This window comes from Sesamum indicum, linkage group LG15, assembly GCF_000512975.1.
Source record: "Sesamum indicum cultivar Zhongzhi No. 13 linkage group LG15, S_indicum_v1.0, whole genome shotgun sequence".
In the NCBI taxonomy this organism is placed as follows: domain Eukaryota; kingdom Viridiplantae; phylum Streptophyta; class Magnoliopsida; order Lamiales; family Pedaliaceae; genus Sesamum; species Sesamum indicum.
In genome coordinates, this window is record NC_026159.1 from 8107484 (window position 1) to 8127806 (window position 20323).

General features: G+C 31.4%; 1 protein-coding gene across 1 annotated transcript in view; it reads left to right on the forward strand.

Annotated features, from left to right (window-relative positions):
- Window positions 13403-20323, forward strand: part of LOC105178223 (probable rhamnogalacturonate lyase B) — a 10289-nt gene continuing 3368 nt past the window's right edge. Inside the window, exons 1-9 of the mRNA XM_011101649.2 lie at window positions 13403-13479; window positions 13575-13671; window positions 15234-15315; window positions 15568-15689; window positions 15827-15877; window positions 16081-16194; window positions 16312-16431; window positions 17140-17275; window positions 18493-18660. Coding sequence (XP_011099951.1) covers window positions 13598-13671; window positions 15234-15315; window positions 15568-15689; window positions 15827-15877; window positions 16081-16194; window positions 16312-16431; window positions 17140-17275; window positions 18493-18660 — 867 coding nt within the window. The 5' untranslated portion in view covers window positions 13403-13479; window positions 13575-13597. The remainder of the gene's footprint in view (window positions 13480-13574; window positions 13672-15233; window positions 15316-15567; window positions 15690-15826; window positions 15878-16080; window positions 16195-16311; window positions 16432-17139; window positions 17276-18492; window positions 18661-20323) is intronic.

A 20323-nucleotide genomic window follows, 5' to 3' on the forward strand; every position in this document is an offset into this window, starting at 1 on the left:
TGGTCATCCAAAGATCCCATGATCCTACTGCTGCCTATAGAGCATGACTGCAGTAGAAACACCTAATGCCCTAGGAGGATGAAGGTAGAAGGACTAGCTCTACTATGCTCCAACAAGGTAAAAGCTTCACCGTGCTGATCACACCAACAAGAAAAATGCTGATAAAGTGGATATGAGTATATTGCAAGCCCTCTACCGCAAGATGTTATAACTTCGCCAACAAGTAAGGAAAGAAACTCCTCACTTGGAGCAAGGAATCCTCTTCAGTGAATGGGTAATGGTTGAAGAACTCTCAGCTCATTAATGCACCAGCACATCCACCATCTTATAATGGGACAACCTATCTTATTGATCACATTCGTAAGTTTGAAAATAATGCACCACTACACAAGTACTCTGATTGCATAAATGTCGAGTCTTTCTTACTAACTATTGAATCTGCCTAACAATAGCTTGACCAACTACCACCTTGCTCGATACACTCCTTTGCAGAATCTACTTCACTCATTGTGCATTAGTTTGCTAGGAGCAAAAAATATCGCAAAACGACCATGAGCCTCTTCGGGATAAAACATGGATAGAAAGAAACATTAAGAACATACATACATCGATTCGCCAATGCATCCTTGAAGGTACCCGCTACCTATTAGGAGGAACTAAACACCACCCTCACACAAAGCTTAATAGCAAAAGATTTCTTTAAGGCCTTCGCGAAGAAAGTAGCTTTCAACTTTAATAATTTGCTAGCCCGAGTTGAAAAGTATGTGAACTTGGATGAAGCACAACAAATGAAATGACAATGGAGTAGCAAACATAAGAAAGACATGAGACATAATACGCTTGAGAGACCCAGATCCGAGTCAAAGGAAGGAGTTATGCCATTTTTTTTCCCAATCAAGAACATTACAACCCCATAATTGCTAGTCCAACTCAGTGTTGAAGGCCATTGAAGCGAAGATCTACTGAGGTGGCCTAAAAAGGCTTGCGATGGAACTACTAATTTAATGTCCGACAAGTTCTAACAATTGCATAATGAGTATGGTCATGACACCAATGATTGCTTTCATTTGCAGGATGAAATAGAGAGGTTGATTGAAACAAAGAACTTGAAAGATTTTTAATTTATTGATCCAGGAAACTGAGACCCAAGAAGGCAAGATTGTTAGGAATTACATGCTATAATAGCACTGGGATTCTATGTAATAAAGAAAAGTTTGTGATAGATGTTTTTGTATATCTTTTATGATAAACTTCATTGTCATGTTCTCCGAACTTCTATCATTTGCTAGTATTATGCCCTAAGGTGAATTGTTTAGCTAGTGACGAGCTCCGACATCTGAACTTATTGACAGGCTCAACCAGTGACCTTATTGACGGGCTCCATCAGATGAACTTGTTGATGGGCTCCGGCCTATGACCTTGTTGGCAGGCTCCAACTTGTGTACGTGTTCACGGGTTATAGCCTGTGATGATGGGCTCCAACCAATAGTCTTTGTTGATGGGCTCTGACCTATGTACGAGTTAATGGGCTACAACCTATGAACGTACTGATGGGCTCCGACCTGTGTCCCTATCAGGGTTGATAAAAAAATATTCAAACCATCCAAAATCGCCCTAATCAAATCGAATCGAACTATTTTTTATTATTTATTTTTCAAACCACAAATCTAAATTTTGAGTAAACTGCACTATTGGCTTTTAAGTTATATACATAATAATTTGATAAAATAATTAATTTTTTAGAAGAATTTCATATTCAAATTATATAACCCCAAAATTCATATATAATCAACCCCTTCAACTTGGTTGTACCCCTTTGCAATAAGACGAGCATTATACCTCTCTACAGTCCCATCAACCCGTAATTTAACCTTGAACAACCACTTACATCCAATGGCGCACTTCCCGATTGGAAGTGGTGTTAGCCTCCAGGTATGGTTCTTCTCCAATGCCTGCAATTCCACATCCACCACTCTAGAAATTGGGTAGCCTTAGTAAAAGTGCAAGGCTCCTTTAAGACAGAAAGGGAAGCTACAAACGTATTATATGAGGGAATGAGAGTGCAGGATGGATGAATTATGTTGACAGATGAAGTCGTTAAGCCACACAGACTTGTGGCCACTCTAGTTGACCTACAAGGTGGCAACAAAGAGCTAGTGGCCGTGTTGTTTTGCATAAGCTCAGCTGCAGGTTCATAACTTGCAATATGCGGAGATGATGGTCTGGTCAGGATGACTGCTATCAGCACCATCATGAATTATAGGAAGTGGACATTCAACGTGTTCTACAGGTCCAACTTGAGCATAGGAAAATATAAGCTCATGAAACACCACATCCCTAGAGGTGAAAGAATGTGATCCTCCAAATCATAAACCTTATAACCCTTCTGTGTCATCTAATAGCCAAGAAACACACACTTGTGAGCTCTCTTGTGAAACTTGGACTTCTGTGGATTGAGATTCGTCGCAAAACATAGACATCCGAACGTTTTCAGGTAAGTGTATGATGGGGGATGTCCATTTAAGACCTGGTAAGGAGTGTTCTAGAGCAGGATGTGCGTAGGAGTCCTATTAATAACGTAACTAGTTGCCGATATACATTCCCCCCAGAATTTAAGTGGAAGTGAAGCCTGGAATAGTAGCGCTCTAGCAACGTTGAGCAAATGCCTATGCTTTCTTTCAACCTTCCCATTTTGTTGGGGAGTCTAAACGCAGGAGGTCTGATGTATGATTTCCAACTTTTTTAGTATAGGGATTGACAATTCGTGTTAATAAACTCAGAGCTATTGTCTGACCGAAGCACTTTTATCTTGATTCCAAATTGCGTTTCAACCAACACTGAGAAATTAAGTAGTGTTATGGTTACTTGATCCTTATGTTTAAGGAGATAGGTCCACATCGGTCTGCTGTAATCATCCAAAATCATCAATACATAATGACAACCTGTTGTGCTAGGTATCTTATACAGCCCCCAAAGGTCTAGGTGAATCAAATCAAACGGTGAAATAGTTTGTGATTCACTTAGTTTAAAGGAAAGTCTGGATTGTTTGGCTTTTGGGCAGATCTCACACTTCATTTACAAAACTCATTTCAAATGTTACACTCTAGAATGTGCTTTATTGTTGTCATAGAGGCATGCCCCAGCCTTCAATGCCACAACGTATCATTACACTCAACAACGGCAGTACATGAATAAGGAATAGACACATTAGAACTAGCCAAAGGTCCAGAAATAGAATGCTGCAGAATGTAGAGTTTCCTGCTCAGTTCTCCTTGTCCCATTATTGCTCTAGTTGCCTGGTCCTGCAAGATACACCCAAACTGATTAAAAGAGAAAGTGTAGGAACCTCCACTACATAGCTAGCTCACTAAAACGAGGTTAACAGAGAAATATGGAATGAAGAATACTGATTTAAGTATAAGCATATTTGAAATCCTCACAGTCCCAATGTAGGCCACCTTTTTCTTCGTTCCATCGGGTAAGTGGATAAAATGTGTGTGTGAAGGAGCATAATAAGAATCAAAGCACGACAGATTTCCACACACATGGTTTGTCGCTCCAGTATCTATTATCCAGTCCCCAATATGCAATGTACTAGAGTCAGATGAGTTACCTGCAAACTGATCTTCGGAGTGAGCATAATTCACGAAGTTGAAGATGGGATCTGAAGGTGTCTTCTTACTCTTTACCAACTTTAATATTTCTGCCACCAAGTCTCCAACATTTGAGTTTGATTCAACCTTCGTCACTGCAACATTAGTGGTGTTAATTCCTGTTGCTGCCATGTTACTAGTGAAACGGTAGTTCCCCCCAATCTGTTTCTTCTTGTCGTTCAGTGATTTGTACCACTCCGGTACACTATTGAGTTAAAATCAAGTCTCTCTTAGGTGTCCCAACTTGTGATAATGAGAGCAAACCATAAGATGTTTATCCACAAATGGCCTACGCTTTTGGATTTGCCTATGAGATCTTTCTCTTTTACTGTCACGCAGAGAGAATTGATATACTACGTTGTTAGAGTTATCTGCTAAATGAATCTGCACATTGCGTTGCTGCTTTACACCAAAAATCATAACGAAAGCTTTTTCCAAATCAGGTAAAGGGTCCATCATAAGCAGCTGGTTTTTTCTTTATCAAAGGTCTCAATGAGCCCCAAGAGAAATTGCATAAGTTATGTTGAACTATGCATCTCATTAATCGCCTTGTTTACTCCACATGTGCACTTTGGAGAAGGAGCTAAACAGAATATCTCGTCCCATAACTTCTTTACCTTCGTTAAATAGTTAGTCAACGTCATATCACCTTGAGAAATGGAAGAGATCTCTCTCTGTATTTGGTAGATCATAGGGCCGCTGCTCCGACCATACCGTGCTTCAATTTCCAACCACAATTCCCGTGAAGAACTCACATACATAAAAGCTTCTATAATTCTCTTGACATCGAGTTCCACAGCCACGAATTGACCATGAGATCTGCCTTTCTCCATTGCTCAAACAGACCAGATCCTGCTGGAGGACGAGGAAAAGTTTCGCCAATAAACACTAGCTTCATCTTACAGTTTAGAGCCACATAAACTGCTCTATTCTATGTTAGGTAATTGGAGCCGTTCAGAGGTGAAGAGGACAGCACAAAACTGGAATTATCAGAAGGATGTAAGTATAGAACTTCCTTCTCGTATTGCTCCGCCTCTATTGACGGCGAATCTGTCATGTTCATCCACTGCAATTGTAGCGTTTTGTGTATACAAAACAATAACTAGTATCAAGAGTCCTTCAAGACGAAAGCTCTGATATCATGTGGAAAACCAATTTCAATAAGAAAGGAAGGAGATTCAACAAATCAGAGAAAATTGGTAAATTGCCCATGGAGTATTTTCCTTGCCGCAAAAATCTATTATAGAGTCTCAACGAAATGGAGGAGGAAGACTGCTTAAATAACAAGAACTATCACCAAAATCTAACTAATCAGCAACTGCCTAATCAGACGACGTGGACCAATGGGAAGGAGAATAAATGATGCGGACGATGATTGGACAAAAGGTGAGTAACGGAGAAAGAAAAAAAGGTAATAGTGAAACACTTTTTCTCCTACAACTTCTATACCTAATCTAAGAGATCAGACTCTACACCAACAGCCTCTAGTTTCTTCATCTTCATCAGCACACTAAGGCTCGATTAATGCAACACCTGAGCTTAAAGTAGAGATTACAACAAAGATTCATCAATATTACCAGGTTGTTGATAATCTGAATCTGAAGAGTCATTGTAATTTAACTTAGAAATTTTTCTCTTCCCCTTTGTTCATTACAAAAGGTAGGTTTTCTAATCCAATTTCTTCATTTGCCCCAAATCTGTCAAACCCCCACCCCCTGACTATGTCTTCACAGGCTTAAAAATTACTTAAATATACATGCGGGGCCAGTATGCTACATTTTTTGGAACACAGGAGAATTTTTTACTAATTTATTTATTATAAAAAGGTTTTTTTATTTTTTTTGGAAACACTGATGGTAAATTGCGTTTTACCCTATATGAATTAAACAATCCTTAAAGTGACATGACGTCCATCTACGTGCTATAAAATAACACAAGAAGTTCTCATGGCGCATGATTTATATATTCTACGTCCCCAAATAATGCAGCTTTAATTAGTGATTAGGAATAAACAATTGCTTTGGTTGATAGATCACATCCAACATATAATATATAACTCAAATATAGGCCTAAAACAAATAGTAAAATCGAAAATTATTGATGTAATGGCCATTTAATTAGTGAGACGTCGTTTGTCAGTCACGCCACCAACACTAAATCCATAATTATTTATCATTTTTGAATGGCATTAGTGCGTTAATTAGTCACCAATCATGGTTTGATAATGATCAATTTTATGACAAAATTTAGGTTTTTATGTGACTTTAGCATGATGAAGAACACCAAATTTTAGGATCGCTTTCCATGTATCTTTTAATGCTCAAATTTCGTATGAAAATAAGGACGTAAACCTAATTTAAAAATCTAAAAGCAGATATTATATTTATTTCCCGGAATGGCTTTCACAACTCAAAACGGCTGTATATAGCTAAAAAAAAAAATTTAATCTTGATAGCTCATATGGTACTTATCAATTTAGTTAATTAAGCGATATAATTGGGACCCCAGTGTATAGCATTTTGGTCATGAATCCCTCTAGAGTCTTTTTGGGGTATTTGTTATTTTTGGTAGTTAATTTTGATTCATTATTAAAATTTGGTTGTTTAATGTAATTACTAGATTAATTTTATAATTTGATACGTACTATAGTCTAGTGGCACTACACAAGTCGAAGGATCTTTTTGAAATTTTAAGATATCACAAGACTGACATGCAAAATTGAGATTAGTATTTCGATATTTAAGTTAGTAAGGTATTTAGGATAATATGAAGAATTTAAGGTAAACCGTAAAATCTAATAATTAGATCGAATGCTGGAAGTATCAAACAGAATGTTTAAAATCATGTGTGAAGAGTGTAAATAGATTAGAAATCGTGTCGATTTATTGAATGAGCTTGTTATTCTGTTGATCTATCTGGACCCCTATTTATATGAGTAGGTTTGGAGAATCTAGGGTGGTTATTGGAAGTTAGGACATCCCCAAATTCCTTAGGATGTCTACTTTGGGAGGTGTTATTTGATGTGTACAATAAAATTGACGTGTCAGATGAGATAGATGGACCCTAAACTTGTTGGAATTGGGTCTGGACTGAATGTTTCCATATATATATATATATATATAAATCTTTCTCATATGATTAATAATGTAGAAATAAAGAGTAAATTATATTTACATCCTCAATAAAATTACAAGTATATTTTCTGAGGCGATGTTAGTATAATGCACCTTATGGGTATTTGTGTAAAATTTTACTTTAATAAAATTTATAATTATAATTATAATCTTAAAATATATACTTATAATTTTAAAAAGAATAAATAAGATTTGCGTATTTGTACCAAAGTACAATTTATCTTAAAATAAAACATTGCAGTATGCATTTTAGACTCGAAAGGATTTCTGTCATCATTTTCGTGAAGCCCATTGGGCAATTACAATTACTTGGATCAGTTCTATGGACCCAAGTACTTATACATAAGATTTCCAACTTTAATTTTCGGGTTCTGCCCGTTTTGCTCATCATATGTTAATGGGTTCGTATTAAATACTAGTTTTTATGCCACGTCGTTTTGGTGCGTATTTGATAAGTAATGTTTTACTCTTTAAAAATATTATTATAAAATAAAATATATAAATTAATATATCATATTTCACAAAATAAATAAATAAATAAATAAATAATTTATGAGTATTATCGACAAAATAAAAATATTAGTACTGCAGCATCATAAATCATTATTTATGAGTGTTTTTTTTTTTTTATATATATTAGTAAAAATGATATTTTTTTGAGTTGGTGAGTTTATCAATTTTTTTTACCTAATTCATAGAATGTGAAATTGGTTAGAACTTTCAAATATGTATATGGTTCCATCTAAAATGTATATATACATTCCGAAATTGAAAAGAGAATTTGGAATTTAAGGATGCAATTCCTTTGTATGTAATGTTTGTTAATTATGTAATTTAGTATATTGGATATATGATCATAAGTTCTAATTACAAACCACTTTATTAGCTATATCCAGTTGGTTCTTTGTTAATCAATATTTATATCTTTAAATTCCTAAATTCAATTTAAGTTGTTTCGCAAAAACAGATTGATTCATATATTCTGAAATAGGGTTAACGATATTTTGCCAATCTGAATTATGATCATTTTTACACTTTGGTATTTTTTTGTGTCAATTTACCATCTCAACTTTACTAAATTTTGCACTTTGTTATTTACAACTATTTTCTATAAGTTTTTGTGACATGCACATGTGATATTTAAGGGTTATGAGATGTGATATTTTTCATATGTGCATAACATGTAATATTTTTTCGGCAAAAAAATCAGCAAAAAATGATCATATATGGTAAAGTGCAAATTTCACAAAGTTAATATGGTAAGTAGACATAAAAATAGTTGAGATGCTAAAAAAGGACATAGTTTGAATGAAAAAAAATAATTTACGTACCCTTTTGAATATCACCTAGATGGAGTGCTTGCGAGAATTTCTGTATGTCGAAAAGTGCTTATTGCATTAAAAAAGAAAAACTAAATGTTGTAATAGAATAAAAGAATTGGGAATATTTGTAGAAATTAATGAGAAGTAGATGAAAGTTAAAGTATGAGCTTTTGGGGAAAATTAACTTTTAAAAAGAATTTCATTGATTAAAGATCATTTTTTTCCTTGGATGGATATATACGATTTTTGTTTAAACTAAGTTTGTGCTTATCTTTTGTCAATGAATTTTTTAAAATTCCTAATTAAAAATAATAAAGTTTCTTTTAATAACTACATTTCATCTTTGATTATTTACATATAACTATTTTTTATATTATTATAATATCAACGATACAAAATTTTATGTTTAGTTAAACTAAGGTCCAAATAAAAAATACGATCGTTCACCAATATACACTAACTTTCTAGGATTTCTAAAAATAGTAAATTTCTCGTCATTAAATATAACCTCTTAATTCATATTTTTTTTTATAGTATATGAATAATATCAAATGATGTAGAGAATAAAATATAAAAAAAATTCAAAAATTTAAAATCGTGAAAATTTTAATTTTAATTTAATTTTATTTTATTTTTAGAGAAAGAGAACTATATGTATAATGCTCAAAACATTGCAAAAAAATTTTGGAATCCCGTTCAGCCCAAGAGACTGGATGTTAGATAGAAGGTTATCTAAACCTGGGCCTCAACAGTGTGAAAAGCAGGCCAATGAGGCCTAACTCAGTTGGCGAAGTTACGGCCTATGATTTTAGAGGTCATGGGTTTGAACTCCGCAAGATGCATGTTGTCTGCTGTATAGCAGGAACTGATCTACTGGATAGTAAAATTTGTTGTCTACTCTAATAATAGGTGTTGTTGAGTAGGATATAATTATTGTAATAATCTTTGTTAGATATTAATATCGATATGAATTTCGATTCTGAGACGAATATTAAAAAATAAATTAAAAATATATAATGGATTTTGTAATTGGTATTGTAACAAAAGATAACATGTAAATAGAAAATTCTTCCAAATTTCGTCACAAATCCTCCTGTAAAATTTAATTTAACTAATATTTGTATATTGAACCACATTTGTAAAGGGTATAGAGACCCGTGCAAGTTTGTTATTGTAACTAATGTACTTGTAATTTTGATTAATGGATGAAACGAGAAATTTACCCTCAGAGCAACAATTCATCATGTGAAATTAAGTTTAGAAAGAGAATGTTTTAAGGACGAAACGTATTGAGTAGTGAAATTAAATAATAGTAACTTGATTTAAAAAATATTATATGGGATATTTATAGTGGTATTGGAAATTTTAGAATATGATAGAGTGTATGTATTTATTATGTGGCTTGCAAGTAAAATTACTTTTTTATCCTTGTAAAAAAATGGATACTACCAACATATACATCATAGCCCACACTCTTGGATGAGTTGCTAGGACAAGTAAGTCGTCTGAGAGTAAAAAGACACAAGAAGTATTTAGAACCTTAATTTAGTTTGAACAACAATTTGGGTCAATATTGAACAAGCTAATGGGGCCAAGTCCAAGTTGTTGGGACGGACACTGAGGAGGAGGTGGTGGTGGACCACAACTACTTGTTGGGGTGCGAGGATGCGTGTGGCCCTAAGGCTGGCCATAGCGAGCTCGAGGCACTAACCTTAAGGGTGGTGAACCTCAAGCTCGAGCTGGCGAGTCCTTAAGTATCTTGGGCTTGATTCTCTCTTTAGTGTTAAAGAAAAAGGAAAAGAAATATGTAACTCTATTACGAATTAAAAAGTTGATCTGAAAAACAAATGTGAGATATATGAGTTCTTGATCATGAATATCTAGGGTATCTTTTTTTGACTTATAGGGTTAATGATACTTTATCTTGGAGGGAGTGCAAGTGCAAATTTAAAAAGATTTCTTTGAGAAAAAAATATAATTTCACATATTAGAAGAGGTGTAAGTGTAATTAAACCAATATAACAAATAATTTAAATTAAAGCCATTTTCCTTCGACATATATATACATATAAATATATGTTTTCAACCTTAATCTTTCAATTGGCAATATATACGATATTGCAATGCATAGTTACTGCATTTGATATACATTTCAATAATCTCTGTAAGAAATTCTCAATTATTGTCCTATCTACAGTGCGGTAAAACAATTTCTATATAGTGAATCAACATAGTATATTACAACACAACAAAATTAATTTCTTAAAATATGTAAAAGAAAACTAAATTGCAAAATCAATACTAATTTTTCTCAATCACCGTTGTATTGTTGAGCAATATGTTAAAACTGATAGAAGTACTTGATAATTAAAAATAAGATCCTAAATTTAAAGAATGAAGACAAGTCACGACTAAAGAAAATGATGCAACTGACCGATTTGAAACGGGCGCGCGTGCGGCGCGTCGATCGGCCACAAGCGGTGGCGCATCCCTAACGGCAGCTTCCAATGGCCGATGACGGAGACACAGCATATCACTCATAAATGCAGCGGCCGTTCTCTTCTCCTCCTCTCAATGACAACAACGACGACTAGCAATAGATTTGAGGCCTCACGCGGCATACGACGACGGCGTTGACTCCAGTGGCGACGACGACACAAACGGCGGAGAAGAGGGCGCTCCAATTGCTGTAATTTTCACACAACAAAAGTGAGAGCAAACAACAAATGAGAAGGAAAAAAAATGGAGACCAAACAAGAAAAGAGAAGAAAAGAGAAAATTTGGGGAATAGAGAAGGCAAGAAGAACAAAAAATGAAAGAAGAAAAAAGAAAAGAAAAAAAGAAAAAAGAGAGGAAAGAAGAAAGAGAAGAAAAAATCAAAATAAAGAGAAAAGAAGAAAAAGAAGAAAACAAGAAAAAAGAGAAAAAGAAAAAATACAATAAAAAAAAAAGAAAGAGAGTTGAAAAATATTTTAAAGATAAAATCTGCAACACCTAGTCAAAGTGTGCAGAAATAAAACCCAAACATGGTTTTGTGTTTTGACTCATTTTAAACACAAATCCAAATATTGTGTATATGTTTGAAAACAAGAGGCTACATTGATGGAAACCCTAATTCCAGATTACTATTTTGAGATGAGAACGGCTGAAAAATAAGAGGGTTGTGAAGGGATAAAGAGAGAGTTGATATACTTAAATAGACACCCCTAATACCATACTGCTTCATGGATTGCTGCAGTTCCTAAAACACATAGAATGTCAAAATTGTATTAAATGAATAATAAAAGAAAGAAAATACAAATAAATACATTTTGCGCCCCAGACCCTCATAAAATTATTTGACAAAAATGACTTCTCACTTACTCTCTATATCTTTTATTTTACTCTCTGAAGTAAGTTAATTTATTCAAAAATCTTTTTGTATTTTATTTGTTTACAATGATGAATAGATTTATATAATGTTGATCGACATATATTTTATTTAATATTTATATGTATAACTCTACTCAAACTATGATTTAATTTTTATTACTGTTTAAATATTTGTCCTTTGTATTTTTCATAAACCATCTTTTATATATTTTGTTCAAGCTGTATATTAAATTTTTATTTTATAGTTTAATTATTTTTGTTCTTTTTCAGATTTTCTGTCTGTTTTGTTTTCGGCTCGCAAAAAAAAAGAGCAAATTCATTTGGTGCTAATAGGTATGTATTTCATTTAATATTAATTTGTATAATTTTTTTTAAATATTTACCATTTTTTATCTTTTACACACATATTATATATATATATAAATATATTATAGTTTCATCAAACTTCTTTTTATAGTTTACTTTTGTTAATATTTTTTTATTTTTATTATATTATTATTATGATTATGTATTCACATGATGTTTGCAAGATGGAAGGTGTCACCAGATTAATTTTAATTTGGATATATAATTTGTTTCCAGGACTATTTAAATTTAAATCAACTAAATTTTTGTTCATATTTTTCTTTACATTTATAGAATATATGTATTTTCATGTATGTCATTCAAACTCTTTTTCAAAAAATTCTTTATTTAATAAAATCTTATTTTATATCAATGAAAGTCATTTTGTTCTCTAATGGTCGCTGATAATGTTGTTATATTTATGATTTAATTAAACTTAACCATTTTATTTTCTCATTTCATGATGATATACTCCTTATCTTTTGATTTTAAAATTATTTTTTATGGTCCATCTTTTTTTATTTTTCAGTTGTCTTTATTATAACTTATTAACAATAAGTCTTTATTCTTGCTTTCTATTTTATTTTATTGTTTAAAAATTAAAATCGTTTTAGATTGATGTACTTTAGTATAGATTCTAACGAAAAGTGAATTATAAGAAAATAATACATTTAACTAATTTTTTATTTTTTATATTTTTTTATAGAGTTGGATATTTGTAAAAAAAAAAAAAAGAAAGTAATCTATATATTTAATAGATGTAATAATTTTATAAAAGTAATCCTTATAAAATACAAGTTATGGATAGTAGAAAATATTGTATATTTAGAAAAAATATAATTTTCAATAATAATCAAGATAGAGAAATTCAAAACTACTATATTTTATCTCAAAAATGGTAAAAAAAAAAAATATTTTACGAAATCGGCTTCACTAAGTTAAAATATTTATTTAATTTAAAAAGAAGAACTATACGAGTTCTACGCTAGTATATATATATTTAAGAGACAATTTAATAATTTTCTTTAAAAAAAGAAGAACAACATCCAACACCCTCTCCCTTTCTATGTTCTTCATTAGCATAATTTGCAAATTTGATTTTCATACTTTGACCACAATAATATCTATTTTGTCTTGATTTATTGACTATAAAAGTCAAATATACTTTCAAGAGGGCAAATTGTATTTAGCCCAAATTTCCTTCTAAATAATGAATACATTTTAGGTATTAATTTGTATAAGAATCTGATTATGGGATTCTCAATTACTGCTTAATTATTGAAATTCAACTCTGCATTATAGCCATTAATAAATCTTGACCTTATGAAAAATTGGATTATTTACTATTTAAGCTGCAGCAGAAGCCAATGATAAATTCGTGTAATTTGAAATAAGTTGAACGAAGAATTGGAAAAAGGAATCACTTTCATTTATTGCTGGGACGAAGTCTTCTGCCCTTTTTCAAGTACACACTCTTGTTCTTTAGAGTCAGATTGAAAAGGAAAACCAATTTGGTGGCTTTCATAAGCCACTTATAAAAGCCATAAGCTATTCCACACTCCTCTCTGCCTATTCACTTATTGTTGTTAGAACTTAGAAGAATTGAGTGCAACAACAATATTCAGACAGACATTGGCACTCTATATATATCAGGTGCATTTTATACACTTCATTTGCTTAGTTAATATATATATATATATATATATTTATACGTACGTATAATGTATAATTTTCATGAAAATCTGCAGAATATTGAAATAGAGATCAATTAATGGGAAAACTGCGGCTTGAAGTCGTAGTGCAGCTATTGATTCTTCTCGCTCATTCTCAGAATTTGTTGACGGGGTAAGTTCACAAATGTTGAGCCTCGTAGAAGATACCGAGAAAAATGCATTTTTAATCCTGTAATTGATATGGGTGGGAGTTCTGGTACGTTTTTATTTTAATTCTGTAATGAGGATAATAATTTTTTAAAAAAATAGCATATTAGTCCAATTTTTGTAGAAGAATGCCAATTTCGCTGGAAAAAAGCCCTTTGGCAATGAAAGTAGCATTTTTCAGATAGAAATTGAACTGAATGTGTGTGTTTGTGTTATTTTTTAAAATTATTGTCCTTGATTATAAAATTAAAATCAGAGTGAACCAAAAATGTAATCCCTGAAATTATAGGAAAAAATTGCATTTTCCCCAGAATGTCTGCATAACGGATTAGTTTTACAAAACTTTTCACTACTTTTAGTTCTTGGTGTGTGAATTCGGACAGATGTTTTCTAAAGTTTGAATCAAGAAAAAACTTTTGTCTTTGAATACTTTTTTGAGTCATAACTTCATCTGTTAGTAACAGATGTCTGCTCATCTCATGCATTTCAATTGGTTTTCGCGGCTGCTATATTCTGGGCACGAGACAACTCTTTTTCGGTGTATCTTTTATCATATTTTTGCGTTAGTATCTCATTAATGAGTCATTGTCAGGTATTTTTTCTCAAATTTTAAAATATAATTAAACTATATTATAATTTAAAAATTAGATCACATGCATATACGTGTGGGTGTGACATCAGTGTGTGACACAAAGGTGTATGATAAAAGATTTTTTACCATATCCGTTAGCTACGGATTATGATAAAATACATACCCCAAACCGGCCCATGTATTACGGCATGTAATAGTTATATTTTACAAATATATATGCACGCTAAAATATATTAAAATCATAATTTTTTTAAATAAATTACACGTTATGTTTGCAAAAATTAGTAAATGTTAATTATTTAATTTTGATCAAAACTAAAGTTCCATATTAATTTTATTTGATCATAGTAAATAATATTATGTCTTTCCTTAACTTTTTTATAATGTAGAAAATAACCTATTCTTTTACAGTGCATGCCCCAAATAGCATAGTTTATTTTGATCAACATATTAATTAGATGAGAATGACCATTCTATGTGGTTATTATACAGCCAGTAAATTCGTGTTTGGTGCGAAGAATTACCATTCTGATTAAATTACTCCTGACCATCAAATTTCTACAAGAATTTAATATATTTGTCATGTAATTGTTCGACTTTTCAGGCATTAATAGTTTTAATTATTTACTTTTTCTTGTTTACCGAAGTTAATTGCAAATTCACACCGCACTGGAATTTTACAGAGTTGCCAGCCACCATTTTTTGTGGTAAGATTCCGACAATTAACATTGTCGAAAATAACGTACCAAATTAAGTACCTGCGGCGTTTAAGCTGTTGAGGGACACAACATGACTAAGAAAATTACAGGCACTGAACTTAGAGAAATTATGTACTATGTTGTTCATGTCTAACTGAATAAGAATCTCAATCCTAGATGGATTAATGCAATATGTATATATGATTATAATCTGATGATCTGTTTGGTCAATTTCAGAGAAATGCTGCAAGAAGACGACGACGGTCAAGCTGTTTTGCCAGCTTCGTCGACAGTACATTTGCAACGACATAATCAGCATGTAAAACTACAGAACATGAAATTTAATATGTATTAATATGCCATGAATGAAATGTCTCGTGTGCTTGGAGAACTGCATAACTCTGATCGGGTTTGGTTGGATTTGAACCAATTATATGCAAGTGGAATACACTTGTTGTGTGATTGGTTACAGTTCAGGAAAGCCAAACCTGATTCGGGTAAAAAAATTTCCTCTGTTTAAACTGTACTGCACCAAGAAGCTTGTCGATTTTCCTAATAAGAAGTTGCGCAGGTTGTAATGAGTAACGGGATCGTCAATGTCACATTGACAGCACCAGGTGGGCTGGTCACGAGTATAACATATAAAGGGAGTGAAAACTTGCTGCAAACACAAAATAAAGAAGACAATAGAGGGTATGCCTCCAAATTCATGTAATTCTATTTTCCTCGTAATCACGACTTGTTTTTCAAGATGGATGCCCAATAAATTGCTTTATTAAATTTCTCGACTCTATGTGAACGCAACATTGTGGTTTGTGGACGTTATACAGGTATTGGGATGTCGTTTGGACCAAGCCAGGGGGTCATGACATCATGGATAAGTAAGTACGATCTTTATAATAACTTTTTATTAAACGAAAACTAAATTTCGTCTTATCGTGCTACTCTGATAATTCATGTGGCACATACTCAGAACCGGTAACATCATAGTACCACATTCTAATATGTTGTAATGATGTGATAACCTACTTTTCTAGACTCTGTAGTGTACGTAGAATTTCATTGAAGAGATGTCGATGTGCAGGTTGCTAGGAACAAGGTATAAGGTTATACGACGAAATAGGGATCACACGGAGATTTCTTTTACAACAACATGGACAGTTGGTAGCGCGAGAGTTCCTTTGAACGTTGACAAAAGGTTGTCGCAACCTTAAATTCTCCATACTCATACCATATAGACGTGTGTATATAATACATATTTCATTGTTCAATCCATGTCTGAATTGGTTAACATGCACTTGAGATCGTTTTGCAGATATGTAATGCTTAGAGACTCCCCTGGATTTTATTCGTATGCTGTGCTTGAACGTTTAAAAGGATGGCCAGCTTTTGACATCCAGGAAGCAAGAATTGTGTTCAAACTTGAAGAAAACAGGTGCTGAAAACTATGTTTCACTTATTTATATATGTTAATGTTAGACAAGCGGACAAATATGATTTTTCACTATGGTCATGGTTAAAAGTAACAAATTGTAGCATATGCTGATTAACTACAACTGCGCAACGGCTATTATTGCCAGTGGTTTTGCGAGCGAGGTCAAAACATTTGCTACAACTAAAAACTATGGTATAAATTTTGGCCATACGTATGTAAATTTATAACAAATGTTGATTAGTCATGGTCAAGACTTAAGTTTTCATATCAGTTTGATCATGGTAAATAGTATTGGTTTACTATGATTTTCAAGCCCAAGTAATTTATAGTGCAGGAAATAATAACTTTTCTTGCATAGAGGGAAAAATCATGGAAATGTGCTAAAAAGGCAAATAAATAGTGTACTCAGTGAATCTAGTCACATGCGCATCACGTGCATTTTTTCGATCATTTTTTTTCTCAATATACGAAGATTTAAAATTATAACACAAAATTACCAAAATGTATCCATAAAGAACTAAATTGTCAATTCACCCCACAATTACAGAATTTTATAAAATTGTCAATTCACCAGCAATTATAGAACTAAAATTGTAATTTTGTATATTAGAAGTTTCTACTGTCAATTTCATGAAGAAATATTTAATCTTGGTTTAATGTATTATGGGTAATTTGTATAGTCATATTACATACTAATTCCACGTGCAGGTTTCAGTACATGGCTATGTCCGATGAAAGGCAAAGGGTCATGCCAATGTCTGTGGATCGCTACACCGGTCAAGTTCTTGATTATCCAGAAGCTGTACTCTTGACGCGTCCAACTAATCCTGAGCTCAAAGGGGAGGTATATATGTTTAAATTTTCATTCATACAACTAAATATATATATTTTTTTTTGAGTAATACGTAGATTCAACCAATACATCGATATGACTAAAATCAGTAGACAAATTATAATACGTAATATAGAAAATGGTGTTTTTTTAAATTTTTTTAATTTTGAACAAAAATAGTACAATATCTTATGATTCTTGCTCATTTATTTGGAAATTTTTGCCACATGTTATTTAACTTGTCCATAATATTCTCGAATATAATAAATATATTCTATATATGCAATTCATTAAGTAGTTATTACAGTACTAGCTAGTCATTGCAAAAAGAAAAAAAAATATAAGATTAGCGATAAAAAAAAAAAAACAAGTGATAATTTTAATATTTTCAGTAATTTTTTATATTTAATGACAAGAATTTTTATTTTATCACGACACTAAATTTATGATTTATAATAGTAATTATTATTTCGTAAAAGTTCTTATTACAAGGAACTAGAGACAAAAAAATTTGTGCATAATATTGTCACTAAACACAATTAATAATACACACATAATGACGGCCTAGCTAGTAATGCTAAATAATTATTGTCATTATAGATGCATTATTAACTATCTATACTAACTTTATACAATAATTTTGTCGCTAAAAATTATATAATGGCAAAATAAAAATTTTTGTCACTTAATGTATATTTTTGTTAACAGTTTAAAAATTTTCACTTGATATTTTATTACTAATATTATGTTTTATTTTAGTGAGCAGCAACATTGGAATTGATCAGAAACTTTAATCCTAAATTTTATTCAAACTTGTTAACATAAAGTTGGGTTTATTTAGAGAGTGCTTTATAAATAATTACATATGTATATATATATATATATATATTAACCACGATTAAATAAAAATTAATACAAAATGTATATTATTCACCATGAAAACTATTTTTACCATGATTGATTTTTAGCCATGATAAATATTTTAACCACTCGCGAAACCTACGAATGATAACCGTTGCATGGTTGTGGTCAATAACTAAGAACCATGATTATTTATTTTTAACCATAACAATTGAGCATAATTAAATGTTAGATTTCTTCTTGAGTTTGAGTTCTTGGTTTTCAAAAGTGTTGGAACAATGACATCTCCAATGATCATTTTTCTCCAAGTAACCTAAGCATAAATTATCCTTACAAATTAATGTTCATTTGTGTGCATATCATATTAGGTGGATGACAAATACCTATACTCATGTGATAACAAAAACAACAAGGTGCATGGGTGGGTGAGCAACGACCATGTGGGATTTTGGATGATAACACCCAGCAATGAGTTCCGTACGGGTGGACCCTTTAAACAAGATCTTACGTCACATGTTGGTCCAACTCTGCTTTCAGTAAGTATTTTTTGCTATCAAATTTATTATTCATCTCTTGCATCTTATAGATAATAAGGACAAAGAAAAAATAAAAAAGAAAAAACCTTTTTAATTTTTCTTCTAGTTTACTTGCCAAAAGTTCTAATTAAAATCGAATTTAATTGATCTAAATTAATTATATGGCAAGTGTAACACACTTATCGTGTAATTGATGAAAAGTTCAAAAAAAGTGATCAATCATATATACACTTGTTTTGTAATTGGTTGGGTTAGATTGAACCTGATTTAGATAAAAAAATTCTATTTTTTCATTATTTCCATTGAAAATTGGAATAAATTCTATAGGAAAAATATAATTTTAATCCTCTAACTATCAAATCTGACAATTTTGATCGTTGAAATCAAATATCATAATTAAGTCCTGTAGGAGTAGTATAACAACTACTTATTAGTTTATACTTTTACGATGCCATACTGATAATAAAACCTTCTGATTCAGATTAAATTCAATTTATCTCCTGTAATATGTAAAGTGAGCAAATAAAAATTCTTGTGGGAAAAATAATTAGCAAATTACCCCCTTGTGTTTCGAAAAATGAAGCAAATTATCCCCTACTTTAGCTAAGGGGATAAAATTTGCTTCATTTTTCAAAATATAGGGAATAATTTGCTATTTTATTTTTTAACAATGGATTTTTTAGTAATTTCTCATACCACAGGGGGGTGAATTGCATTTTTCCCTCTTATGATGCTAGTGGAAGTGTATATATTGAAGATTAATTTTTGTTAAGATTAACGATAGAGGGAGTGTTTGCAAGTGCTTTACACTAATATTTTTCAGCTTTTGGCTCTCTAAAATACTTTTAAAGTGTTTGGAATGCCAGTTTTTGTTTCTTAGATGGCTTAAAAAAGCTTTTTAAATCAAAAGCTAGAAGCACCTTGGGGGTGCTTTTAGTTGTTTCGGTATTTTTATAAATAAATTGAACTTTATTTTTTATTGCTTTACGCTTATTATAATAATCTTAATTCAATTTTACTGTTTTTAATTTATTTTTAAAATTATATATTTAAAGTTGATATCGGAGTTTTCAAATAATTTAATTTTTAAAAATAATTAAATTTACACTTTTATGTATTTAATATTTTATGTGCTATATAATCTAATTATATTATTTAGTGCACATATTGTTATTTAATTAATTAATAAATAATTAATTTTTGCAATCACATAAGTCTAATTATTGTGTATGAATGAATAATTATATTACTTAATGGGAGTATTATTAAATTGACAAACACTAAGTGAAATAATAAGCAAAAAAATATTATCTTTATAACACATAGAGACAAAACAGTCTTTCATCAATTAAGTTTATTTTAAAAAGTGATTTTTCTCCAAACACTATCCAATTTAGCTTTTATCTACTTTTAACCTTTTTTACAAATACTATCCACTTTTAATTTTTACTACAACTTCAATTTTTATTTTAGTTTTTTACAAAAATCACTTCTTCTAAAAGTAGAAGTTTTTGCAAATACTCCCATAATTTGGTTAAGATTAATAATATCCATAATTCAACTTCATAATAATGAATTTGGTAGTGTTATTAATATAGTGACAAAAAGTAGTCGATAAAATTGTCATTAAAAATAATTAATAACACATATATAATAACAATTT